This window comes from Momordica charantia, assembly GCF_013281855.1.
Source record: "Momordica charantia cultivar OHB3-1 chromosome 11 unlocalized genomic scaffold, Mcharantia_2.0 BLBB01000011.1, whole genome shotgun sequence".
NCBI lineage: Eukaryota > Viridiplantae > Streptophyta > Magnoliopsida > Cucurbitales > Cucurbitaceae > Momordica > Momordica charantia.
The window spans coordinates 14,437,930-14,450,802 of NW_028275159.1; the positions used below are offsets into that span (position 1 = coordinate 14,437,930).

At 45.5% G+C, this 12,873-nt stretch overlaps 4 protein-coding genes across 5 annotated transcripts in view; 1 reads left to right on the forward strand and 3 right to left on the reverse strand.

Annotated features, from left to right (window-relative positions):
- Window positions 1-356: 356 nt before the first annotated feature.
- Window positions 357-1,503, reverse strand: LOC148208157 (uncharacterized). The gene is made up of 2 exons (XM_088120130.1): window positions 1,405-1,503; window positions 357-1,223 (listed from the first exon to the last, which is right to left on the reverse strand). Exons 1-2 carry the CDS (start codon window positions 1,501-1,503, stop codon window positions 357-359), a joined length of 966 nt encoding a protein of 321 aa, XP_087976256.1.
- Window positions 1,504-2,002: 499 nt separating this feature from the next.
- LOC148208158 (uncharacterized) lies at window positions 2,003-3,082 on the reverse strand. The gene has a single exon (XM_088120131.1). The coding sequence runs from the start codon at window positions 3,080-3,082 to the stop codon at window positions 2,003-2,005; it is 1,080 nt and encodes a 359-aa protein (XP_087976257.1).
- Window positions 3,083-7,792: 4,710 nt separating this feature from the next.
- Window positions 7,793-10,240, forward strand: CCR4 (CRINKLY4 related 4). Its single transcript, XM_022303312.2, has one exon. It carries the CDS (start codon window positions 7,931-7,933, stop codon window positions 10,202-10,204), a length of 2,274 nt encoding a protein of 757 aa, XP_022159004.2. The 5' UTR covers window positions 7,793-7,930; the 3' UTR covers window positions 10,205-10,240.
- Window positions 10,241-11,523: 1,283 nt separating this feature from the next.
- The window catches only part of MLH1 (MUTL-homolog 1), a 30,362-nt gene continuing 29,012 nt past the window's right edge, over window positions 11,524-12,873 (reverse strand). For both annotated transcript variants that reach the window (XM_022303314.2, XM_088119323.1), the window contains 2 exons: window positions 12,276-12,442; window positions 11,524-11,799 (listed from right to left, as the gene is read on the reverse strand). In XM_022303314.2, coding sequence (XP_022159006.1) covers window positions 11,755-11,799; window positions 12,276-12,442 — 212 coding nt within the window. In that variant the 3' untranslated portion in view covers window positions 11,524-11,754. The remainder of the gene's footprint in view (window positions 11,800-12,275; window positions 12,443-12,873) is intronic.

Here is a 12,873-nt window from a genome sequence, read left to right on the forward strand (position 1 = left end):
CTCTTCCATACAAAGCTGACGACCTTCTTCTCGGTAATAGATGCCAGAGGTTCCGTTTCCACCCACTTGGTGAAGTAATCTAGAGCTACTATGGCGAACTTCAACTGCCCCTTCCCCGTCTGCAGTGGGGCGATCAGATCTATTCCCCATTGAGCGAAAAGGCAGGGGCTCGAGATCGGCGTCAGCATCTCCGAGGGTTGTCTCAAGATGCTCGCGAAGCCCTGGCATTTGTTGCATGTTTTGGCGAACTCCTTGGTGTCACGTTCAATCGTCGGCCAATAGTAGGCCTGGCGGACGACCTTCACGGCCATTGACCGAGCTCCTCCATGGTTTCCGCAAACCCCTTCGTGGATCTCTCACATGACATATCTCGCCTGCTCTGGGTCGAGGCACCGCAACAATGGTAGGGAATATCCCCTCTTGAAGAGCTTGCCTTCTTGTATCAAGTAGTGAGCAGCTTGGCGTCGGAGCTTTCTGGCCTGGCTCTGATCAGCAGGGACTGAGCCACTGACCAGAAAGTCCTTAATCGGGTCCATCCATGGAGGCTGAGCTGACTGGACCTCCATTATCTCAGGCTGGTCGATGGACGACTCGACGAGTATTTCAACTGGAACTGTTCTCGGTAGGTCGGTCTCGTATGCCGAGGCTAGGCGAGCCAGTAAGTCGGCGTTGGAGTTTTCGGACCTCGGCACCTGTCGAATCACGTAGTCCTCAAACTGGGCGAGGAGCGCTCGGGCTTTGGCCAGATACCTCTCCATACGAGCTTCCTTCACTTGACACTCCTCGGTAACTTGATTGACGATCAGTTGGGAATCGCTGAGAATCAAGAGTCGCCTTACGCCCATCCCTCTGGCGACTTTTAGGGCATTTATCAATTCCTCGTACTCGGCTTCATTGTTGGAAGCTCGGAAACGAAACCGGAGTGCATACTTGAACCGAAGACCACCGGGGCCGAGGAGCAACATGCCTGCCCCATAACCTTTCTCATTGGATGAACCATCCACGTAGAGTGTCCACTGGTCACGGACATCGCCCCCTTGCTTGGGTGGGGTCAGCTCGGCAACAAAGTCTGCAGCTGCCTGACCTTTCAATGTCGTTCTCGGCTCGAAGGCGATGTCATGCTCACTGAGCTCTAGGGCCCACTTCATCAGTCGACCCGACGTTTCAGGCTTGTAGAAAATCTGCCTCAAGGGGAAGTTTGTTGGAACGATTATCTTGTGCGCCTGGAAGTATGGTCGTAAACGTCACACCGAGGTTACCAAGGCTAGAGCCAGCTTCTCAACACAGGGGTAACGAGCCTTGACCTCGGTCAACGATTTGCTTGTGTAGTAAACAGGGCTCTGCTTTCCTTTCGCCTCCCTGATAAGTACTGAGCTCACTGCGTTTTTCGACAGTGCTAGGTACAGGTAGAGTACATCGCCAGGCAGCGGCTTGGACAACAAGGGAGCCGAGCTGAGGTACTGCTTCAACTGCCGAAGTGCGGCTTCGCAATCGTCGATCCATTCGAACCGCTCCTTTTTCCTTAGCGTTTGGAAGAAAGGGTGGCACTTGTTAGTGGAGCGAGACACTTGTTAGTGGAGCGAGATACGAAGTGATTCAGGGCTGCCAGTCGGCCATTCAACCTCTACAGCTGCTTAAAATTCCTCGGTGCTTCCATCTCGAGGACTGCTCTTATCTTATCCGGATTTGCTTCAATGCCGCGTTCGTGGACCATGAACCCAAGGAACTTTCCTGACGAGACCCCAAAGGCGCACTTGCTCCGGTTGAGCTTCATCTGATACTTCCGAAGCACACTGAAGGCTTCTACCAGGTCGGCTAAATGGGAGCTCGTCTGCTTACTTTTTACCAACATGTCGTCCACATATACTTCCATGTTGAGTCTGATCTGTTTGGCGAACATCATGTTGACCATCTGCTGGTAGGTCGCCCCGACATTCTTCAGACCGAAAGGCATGACGTTGTAGCAATACAGCCCTTGATCGGTAACAAAGGCGGTGTGCTCTTAGTCGAGGGCATGCATCCGAATCTGATTGTACCCGGAGTAGGCATCCATGAAGGAGAGGAGTTCATGCCCTGTCGTTGCGTCGACGAGCTGATCTATCCGAGGTAAGGGAAAACTGTCTTTCGGGCACGCCTTATTGAGACTCGTAAAGTCAATACAGACACGCCACTTGCCGTTTGACTTTTTAACTAAAACAACATTAGATAACCACGCGGGGTAATGAACTTCTCTTATGAATTTAGCTCGTAGCAACTGCTCGACTTCTTTACAAATTACATTACTTCCCTCGGCGTCGACAGGCCGACGCTTTTGCCTCACAGGTCTATAGCTAGGATCTACATTAAGCCTATGCACCATTATACTTGGGTCTATGCCCGACATGTCGTCATGAGACCATGCAAACACGTAAGCGTTTGCTTTCAAAAAACCGACGAGCTTTTCTTTTACCTCGGCCCCCAATCTGCTGCCGACGCTGACCTGCTTTTCTGACCCCAGCAGGGGGATAAGTTCTAGCTCTTCAGCTGGGGTACCGCGGCTCTGGTCTGGTTCGTCGGCGCATGGCTTTGCCGCGTCCATGACCGCTGCATAAGTGGCTATTCCCTTCATCGCAGTGGCATAGCATTCTCTGGACGTTTTTTGCTCACCCCGGACTGTCGCAATTCCGGCCGAGGTGGGGTACTTCAAGACCTGGTGGTAAGTGGACGAAACTTCCCTGAGATCATGAATCAAGGGCCGACCAATTATGGCGTTATACGCATAGCTCCGATCTATCACAACAAATTCTGCAACCTTAGTTACTTGTTGATCTCCCTCGCTGATGGTAACAGGGAGGGAGACACATCCTTCCGTGCTGACTGACTCCCCTGCGAAACCGACCAAAGGCGTCGGGCTGAGCTTCAAGTGCTTCCTCTCCCACCCCAGAGTCGTGTAGGTCGAGAATAACAAGATATTGGTCGACGCTCCACCGTCGATAGGAACTCTTCTCACCTTCACAAGATCTATGAGTGGGGCGATCACTAGCGCGTCCTTATGGGGCATGTGCACTCCTTCACTGTCTTGGTCATCGAACAAGATCGGCATCACAGGCTCCTTGGGGTACGAGGTACAGACCTCTTGTGCTGCCTCCCGAGCCAGAGCTTTTCTCTTCTGCCCGACTGTCCCCCACTCGGGCCCCCATGGATGGTATTTATAATGGCGGGGCGATCTTCCTTCCGCCTCGGCGGTGGTGACTTCGCTCGCTTCTCCTCCCGAGCTGACCCCTCTGGCTCTGCCGCTTCACGCCTGCCGACATACTTTTTCAAATAACCCCACCGGATCAGATCTTCAACCTGCTCCTTCAGGTGGAAACAGCGTGAAGTGTCGTGGTAACAACAAATTCTACAACCTTAGTTACTTGTTGATCTCCCTCGCTGATGGTAACAGGGAGCGAGACATATCCTTCCGTGCTGACTGACTCCCCTGCGAAACCGACCAAAGGCGTCGGGCTGAGCTTCAAGTGCTTCCTCTCCCACCCCAGAGTCGTGTAGGTCGAGAATAACAAGATATTGGTCGACGCTCCACCGTCGATAGGAACTCTTCTCACCTTCACAAGATCTATGAGTGGGGCGATCACTAGCGCGTCCTTATGGGGCATGTGCACTCCTTCACTGTCTTGGTCATCGAACAAGATCGGCATCACAGGCTCCTTGGGGTACGAGGTACAGACCTCTTGTGCTGCCTCCCGAGCCAGAGCTTTTCTCTTCTGCCCGACTGTCCCCCACTCGGGCCCCCATGGATGGTATTTATAATGGCGGGGCGATCTTCCTTCCGCCTCGGCGGTGGTGACTTCGCTCGCTTCTCCTCCCGAGCCGACCCCTCTGCCTCTGCCGCTTCACGCCTGCCGACATACTTTTTCAAATAACCCCGCCGGATCAGATCCTCAACCTGCTCCTTCAGGTGGAAATCGCGTGAAGTGTCGTGGCCGTGATCCTTGTGGAATCGGCAGTAGAGTCGCTTGTCTCGCTTCCCTGGAGGTTGACGGAGCCTCTTTGGGGCTGCGAAAAGCGCCTTCAGGTCGGTGTCTTTGGCCGCTGCGTAGATCTCCGCGATTGAGGCGTTCAGCGGGGTGAACCTGTCGAACTTCGACCCTCGACGGTCTGAAGGAGCTTTCTCGTCACGACGGCCTCTACTCTTGTTGTCGTCGGCCCGCCGAGACAACAAGAGTACATCGCCATGATGTACTTCACCTCGGAAGTCGACTGCCGGCCTCCCTGAAGTGTCGTGGTTCAGGGAGGCCGGCAGTCGACTTCCGAACTCTATTGTCAAGTTCCTGTCGTTCAAACACGTGGTGAAGTACATCATGGCGATGTCATCGGTGCAACTTACCACTTTGACATGCTCGTCTATGAACCGAGCGATGTATTCTGTCAGAGACTCATTGTCCCATTGCTTCACTGTTCTGAGGTGAGAAGGCGGCAATTTCAACAACTGCCGAGCTGAGAACTGGTTGATGAACAACCTCCTCAGCTGTTGATAACTATCGATGGACCGGGGCTTCAACTGTCATTACCACAACCTTACCGAGCCTTCTAGGGCTATTTGAAACGTTCGGCACTTCATGGCGTCGTTCGCGGCCAGGAAGTCCATCTTCCCCTCGAACACCTCCACTTAAGAGATCGAATCTCCAGACCCGTCGTAGGAACTCATGATCGGAGCCTTGAACCTCGGTGGGATAGGTGCGTCCAAGATTGCTTGGGAGAAAGGCGGTTCCTCTTGCTCGTTCACGCGGTGCGGATCTACAGGCCTGCACCGCCGCTTGAGATCTTCTATCTCCCTCTGAAACTGATCCCGGAGGAGGTCCACTTCAGACCGGAATGAATGGTTACCGTGGGAGGACCTCTCTCGATCGTCGACCTCTGGGCTACCCTCCTCGTCGCCGACTAGGTACTCCCGATCTCCGGGCGCCACCACTCGTCGCCTTGGCCTCCCCTCACCTCGGCCTTGACAGGCGTTGTAGCTATTGAAAGATGCCAGGGGAGTCCGAATTGGTCGAACCCTCGGGCGTCGGTCCTCGACCCGGTGGTCCTGCCGAGGGTGGTCACGTACCTGTGCTCCCAAGGCATCGCCTGTCCCCACCCGTTGTGGCCTTCGCGAGGGTGCTCCAGCTCGGGCATCCTTGGGAGGTCAGAACTGATACTCCGTTATTTGGGTCGGATGCATAAACCCTTTTCCTCGAATGGGATCCCTGGAGACGGAAGAGCCGGACACCTCGCTGCCTCTCTCGACCGCTTCGAGCCTTGCCTTTACTTCCGTAAGCTCGGCGATCACGTTAGCTACCATGACGGGGTCCACACCTGCGTCGACACTTGCCCAGGAACGCGTACCTGTGTTCCCCCAGCCGCGAAGGCGAGTTGCACGGGGCGGCAACCCGTTCCTCTGAGGCTGCAGTGGCGGAAACTGATCTGAGGCGAGGTGGAAGTCCCGGATTGCTATGGGATCGGATGTGGCCGGCCGACCTCCATTTTCCTTGACCACCCCGCCTGGGGTCGTCGTTCGATGACAGGAGTCCCGGCCACCTGAGAGTACGCGAGTCGAGGATGGGCACGGGAAGTGGCAGCATCCCTCATCGGAGAGCGGATTGGTTAAAGTTGAGATCGTGACTGCTGGGAGCAGGTTTGGGCCATTGGCTCAGATTGCAAAAGGTGAGACTAACTTCTAGATGTGTCGTCCCCACAGATGGCGCCAAATGTTTGAACTCGAAATTGCTAAGCTTAAATGTAACGTAGATCGGAACGTTCAGGACGAACTATGGCCAACTGCCCAACACCTCCCCAAAACACTCTTGAGACCTGCAAAACAAAGTTAGCACTCCGACGAGCAAGTCAGTTCTAGTCCGAGCTAACTTGCCGAGTCTATCTAGTATCGCGTACCTTACATTTAAGGTTAAGGTTTCTATTTATAGAAACTGGGCCCGACAGGAGTTCTGACACACTCTAAAATCGCGGCTTGTTGTCGGGTACGGAAGGGACATTGTTACGGACTTTGTCTCGGGTCGGCTCGGCACTTTAGGTCCTACCCTGTCTGCCGACCTGAGTACTTTGGAGCCAATTTCTATATTTCGTCTGCGTGTTCATCCAACTCACCTTTTCGATCACGACACGTGGCAGGCCAGGATTCGCATCCAACAGACGTTATGAGGTCGATTGTGAACTGTAGTTTTCGATCCACGTGACATTCTGTAATTTTACCTTCAACAAATAGTAGATATGGTAGCGATTAAAAATTTAGAGAGAGAAATTTTGGTAGAAAAAAATTTTAAGTGAAGAGAGAAATTTGTTCCAGAGATATACAGAGAAACAAAAAATTTTAGACCCAAGGGAAAAAAGACTAGTAAAAGCATAAATCTATTTTTAAAAATTACTTTTTTCTTTTAAAATTTCTAAAACATTTTCTAAAACACAGAAAACATAAAATTGAATTACTTATCAAAAACACCTATTTTTTAAAAGTTAAAAATTAAAATTAAAATAGAAATCCAACACCCTGAACCATCCTTCAAATTTATACCAAAACAATTTAAGAAAGAAAAATAATGATAATATGCACAAACTATTTTGACTAGAAAAGAAATAAAAAGATTTTTTGACACAACATAAAACATATTTTTGATATCATTAAGCTTATAGTCAAGCAGTGGGCCCAGCTGCAGCCACGTTTTCATGGAAAACTTTAGAGTTGTTTCTTGTTTGAATTTAATTATTAAAATGTGTAACGTAGGTGTTTTTTTAATTGTTTTTTTTAATTTATTTCAATTTATAATGAAATCAAAATTGAAAATGTATTTGATTATATTAGTGAGTTTATTAACAAAATTATTATATACTTTAAATTTATGATAAGTGTTTTTAAATATTAAAAAGAAAGATTGATTAAATTATATTAAAAATATAAAATTGAAAATAATTATTATTAGCAATAAAATTAGTTAGAAATACAAAGATGTATTAAATGTCTCATAAAAATACTTTAGCTGTTATATGTATTGCAAATTTTATAAATGTCTTGACATAAAATATGGACCATTTCAAATCATAAATAAATAAAATGATAAAATATATGCCTTCAATTAATTAAGTTTATATGTCTAATTAAGTTTTTTCTACTAAATATGTCTCAAATTCAGTTTTTTCTGTCAAAATGTGTCTAATTAAGTTTATATCACGAATATTTTTTTTAATAAATTTAAGTTCAAAATTCTAAACTTAGATGAGATTATTATTTCTCTATTCAATTTCTATAATTCACCTCTTAATTAAAAAATTCAAAAAATTCAATAATTTCATAAAATATCAAAATTTTCCAATCAAGTTTGATTAATGTACAAAATCCATCCTTAAATTCCAATGAAAATTTATTTCGGACATTGTCTAAAGTTTAAGGCAAATTTATCCAAGTACAAGGCATAAATTGATATATATTGTCAAGTTCAGCTTTAAAGTTGATATTTTTCCATTATTTATATGTATTGGTACTCTACATAAAATTCTACCACCCCTACAGTAAACACAAATTTTTCACGACAAACTCAAAGTTTAAAAATCAAAATAAATATATCGAACTTTAAAATACAATAAAAGAGAGAAAAAGAAATGAATAAAAAAATTTTGACTTCCGACCAATTTGTGGCCACTTATACAAAGTTTGACTGGGAGAAGTGAGTCCAAATTCAATCAATAATTTAAAAAATAATAATAATAATAAATAATTTTCCATTTGAAAAAAAAAAAAGTAAAAAGAAGAATTCAGAAGTTTTCATTCGTAAGGACTGAGTCAGTGGTCTTCGTCTTCAACCGCGTCCCTCTTTTGGATTTCAACTCTTAAAGCAAAATCTTCCATTAACGAATCCTCAATTCCTCATATCCCCACTATGAAATTTCATCTTCCATTTCCATGGCTTCTCTTCTTCTCCTCCTCCTCCTTCTCCTCTCTCTCTGTTTTCTCTCTGTTTCCTCTCTCTCCACCGTCGCCATTTCCGAGACCGGAAATCGGACTCTCATCTGCGGATTGAATCCGGATTCTTCTTTGAATTGCTCCAGTTTTCCTTCTGGGCTTCTGATTCCTTCGAGCTCCAACGATTCCTTTTCTGGGATCGTCGCCGGCGATGGGTTCCTCTGCGGGATGCGGGATTTTCCGGCGGCGGCGGAATCCATCGTCGTCTGCTGGCGATTCTCTGCAGATGGGACCGCCGTGGAGACCAGACGGATCTATAAGGGACCGGGTTTGAAGGAGCTCCGGGCGGGGAATTCCCACATTTGTGGAGTTGTTAATGCGACGAATCGGCTTCAGTGTTGGCAATGGCGGCGGTTTACTCCGAATATTACGCTTGATTTCTCATCTCTCGCCGTCGGCGGCGATTTCGTGTGTGGGCTCTCCGGCGGCGGCGCGATCAGGTGTGGGGGAAGTGGGGACTGGTCGGGAGTTGTCGGCGGCGGCGGGTACCGGGCGGTGGCGGCCGGATTCCGGCATGTTTGTGCGATTGATGGGATGAACAAGGTGGAGTGTTGGGGGGCGGTGGTCGGAGAGATTCCGGCGGGGGAGTTTAAGGGGTTGGCTTTGGGGGAGAATCGGAGCTGCGGTCTCCGGCGGAATGGGACGGCGGTTTGTTGGGGGGAGAGGAATTTCACGTTGCCGGAGAGGCTAAGAGGGGAGTTTTTCAGTGCGATTGAAGCAAAAAAGAGTGTGTTCTGTGGAGCCGTGAGGGAGAATCTCTCTTTAGTTTGTTGGGGAAATGAGATTTTTGATGGGAATTCCTCTGTTTTTGACCATGTTCTTCCGGGGCCTTGTAGAAGTCAATGCCGAAGTGGCCCTTTGGAAAACACAGCTCAATATTGTCCCCAAGGAATGATGATTTGCAGACCTTTTGTTGACGACAGGACGCCGCCTACGGCGGCGGCCGCTCCTCCTCCTCCTCCACCGCCGCCATTATCCCATCATTCCTCCAGCGAGCAGTGGAGCGGTCGAATGGTGGCTCTGCTTGTTGTGGGCTGCGTTGGGAGCTTCTCTTTAGTATTGATTTCTTCTTTCTTTCTCTTCAGATATTGTAAACGTAGAGGTTGTCGCGTCCACGATTCTGGCCCCATGGAAGATCCCACCGTCGTCGACAATAGTCGTCCGACGGCGGAAATTGGGACCAACAGAGTTTTGGAAAAGAGATTGAGCCATTTAATCAGCCTGGGAAATGGGGGCCAATTGGAGGACTTCCCACTCTCAGTTCTTCTTGAAGCCACAAACAATTTCTCTGAAGATCACAAAATTGGAACGGGAAGCTTTGGATCGGTTTATCAAGCAGTTTTGAGTGATGGTCGAGAAGTGGCCATTAAAAGAGCTGAAACCTCCACCATCTCATCCTCTGCTTGGGGGACAAAGCGACAAGAAGACAGAGACAATGCCTTCCTTAATGAGCTTGAATCCTTGTCTCGCATCAATCACAAGAATCTTGTACGCCTCCTCGGATTCTTCGATGACAGCCATGAGAGAGTCCTAGTCTACGAGTTCATGAGCAATGGCACCCTCCACGACCACCTTCACAAGCTCCACCAATCCTCCCCGCTCGCCGCCTCCTGGGGTCGCCGCATTGCCGTCGCGCTCGACGCTGCCAGAGGGATCCAATACCTCCACGACTACCTTTCCCCGCCAATCATCCACCGCGACATTAAGTCCTCAAACATCCTCCTCGATGCTAGGTGGACGGCCAAAGTCTCCGACTTTGGACTCTCATTGATGGGGCCAGACGATGACACATCCCACCTCTCGCTACGCGCAGCAGGTACCGTAGGGTACATGGACCCAGAGTACTACCGTTTGCAACAGCTAACTACGAAGAGTGACGTATACAGCTTCGGAGTGGTATTGCTTGAGTTGTTGTCGGGGTATAAGGCAATCCACAAGAATGAGAATGGGGTGCCAAGAAATGTGGTGGATGTGATGGTGCCATACATTGTGAGGGATGAGATTCATAGAGTTTTGGACCCAAAAGTGCCGCCGCCATCGCCGTTTGAAATAGAGGCGGTGAAGTATGTGGGGTATTTGGCAGCGGATTGTGTGATTACGGAAGGGCGGCATCGACCTTCCATGACGGATATTGTAAATTGTTTGGAGAGGGCATTGGCCGCTTGCTTGCCTCCTGTCACTCTCTCTAGATCATCTACTGACTCTTCCATGTAACTAAACATTTATTCAAATCAAATTTCATTCATTCAATCGTTTTAAATCATCAATCAATTAAAAAACTTAAGTCGATAAAGGATGTCCTTTTGTTTGGCCATAAAATCCCAACCAATCATCTTCTTGGAAGCTACACAAGAAAAACTATGTAGACCAGTGAAGCAAAGCAACTAATAGAACTAAATGAAACAACTAGATGTTGCAATAAATTGAAAAAGCAAGATCTTGAATTGTAGTTTTAAGTAATATATATATATATCTAAAATTATATTACTTATCAAACTTGCTTTTAAAAAGTTGTAGCTTCAATTTGGTAGCAACTAAATCGTTTGTTGAAGATTTCTCCTAAAGGGACAAATCTGTCACTTCAACACGATTTCAAAGAGAAGAGGTAAACGCACCAAGGTGGCAGAGAGAGGGACTAACGAGAGAGGGAAGAAAAAAATAATGGAAATGGGAAAACATTCAGGGTTAAAATGTCCATGTGATATCTCAACTTTAAATAAATAATTTTTTTTTACTACGGAGTTGAGATTCAAACATAACTTTTTGATTCAATATATATGCCCCTTCCGATTTAGATTTTTTTAAAAAAGAATAACGAAATTAGAAAAATTTAAACCAAAATTAAGATAGTTTTGAAACTAATGATAAAAGTAGTTTGTGGAGGTGGGAGATCAAACTCACAATCTCATGATTGAAGGTATATGTCAATTACCGCTGAACTATACCCACAATAAAAATAATTGATAAATCGCGGGGATTGGATATGATTTGCATAAATGGTAGGCATTCTAAATTATTTCCCTACAATGTTTCACTTTCTTTTTTTTTTAACTCCATAACCTCCGGTTGATCCTCCATTTCAATTTTCTTCTCTCTATCCCTTTAAATTTCTTTTATTTCTTCTTCTTTATTGTTTTTTTTTTATTACAAGTAAGATCAGAGTGATCAGAGATACATGCTAAATCGCTAGGTTAAGCTCATATCGGCTCTCCTACTTTACTGTTAACCTCTCAGACTCTCTCAACTTACTCTCCATATTATCTCACCAAATTTTCCATTTGTCAGTGAAATCATCTCTTCAATAGACAAATAAATCGTCGGTTGAAGAGGCAATTCGATGACAGGCAGGGAAATTATCTCTTCAACAAACCATTTTGCTTTCAGCTAATTAAAAACTAGAGACTTTTGAAAATCATATATTTCAAAAGTAAGTTCTAGAAAACAATATTTAAAAAAAAAATATCCCTAAAATAGGAGAATTTGGTTGCAAACCCATTAAAATCCAAAAAAAAAAAAAAAAAAGGTTTAGCAAATATTTTCAAACAAATCCATTACAATTAGTGAAACTAAATGGAATTTGGATTTCGAATCACCCAAAATTATAACCCCAATAAAAAAGATGAACAAAATGGGATGATATAAGGGCAAGACAAAGATTTACATTTGATAGACAATGGGAAGGGAAGAACATATTAGGCTGTTAATAAAGATGCAAAAGTGGCCACTACACAATGAAAAAGCCTCAGATTAATGGAACTGATCCCTCAACATCTCTCAAAAATCTTGTAAAGTTTCTCCAATGATGCAACCTGTGAAAGTCAATGATAATTACATTTTAATAAACCACCAATCAGTTTTCCAAGCAACCAAAAGCACACATTAAATGTAGGTTGTGGTCAACAAATGAAGCAATTGGCAGCTACTTATAACGAAAAGTCTCGAGGAATGGTCAATAAAATCCTCATATCTACTTAATCTCCACAGGTTTTAGATGTGCTGTTGACTTGGGTTTTTTTAAAATTTCAAACATTGGAAAATAACGTTTCTGAAGTCCTAATTTCCAAAACTACCGTTGAAGATTTCCTTGAAGGACAATATCAAATTTTTCGAGAAGTGAACATGGAAAAGTTGCTCGTGTATCGATTTGTAGATCGTTATGATACAAGCATTAAAAAAAGTGTTCGACTCAGCCTACATGGGATTGATTCCTAGACCTACCTATAAATAATAGCTTCTTCAATATATTCTCTTTGGTGGGGTGAAGTTATAAGGGAAGAAAAATTACCCGAACGAGTGTTCCATTTTCGGCCAGAGAATTTGGAGGCTTGAAGAACAGTTTCATTGATGGGAAGAGAACATGCTGTATTGACCACTCACGTTGAGCCCACATGGTTTCGGCCTCCGATAGTAGCCCATGCTCGATTTCATTCTCCATTACCACCTCACCATCACCTGGAAATGACCCCTTAAAGATCATGCAAGGCTATATTGTGTGGAGAAGGAAGTAGCATTGGATATGTGAAATAGAAATTACAACCCTTTTGATCTTGAACCTATGCCTATAGAATTCACTTAAAATGCAGAAACAACATTCCAGTTGAAACAAGTGTAGGAAAAGGTTGGCTTTAATTTTAAGCCCTAATGCGCAGGAAGGTTAGGAAAATTAAAGCAAAAGAAAGTCTAAATTATACATACAGAGAGTCAACATTAAATGACTGAACATGCTTGGGAAGGCTAGCAAAAAAAGGATAGAATACAACTACTTTCAGCTGGTAAGCATGGAAAAGAAAAATATTATGAAGCAAGAACAAGAGAAAGCTGTCATTACAAACTCAACCTTGCTAATTGATCACAGAGACGCAATCTTAGTATGTCATTTGCTG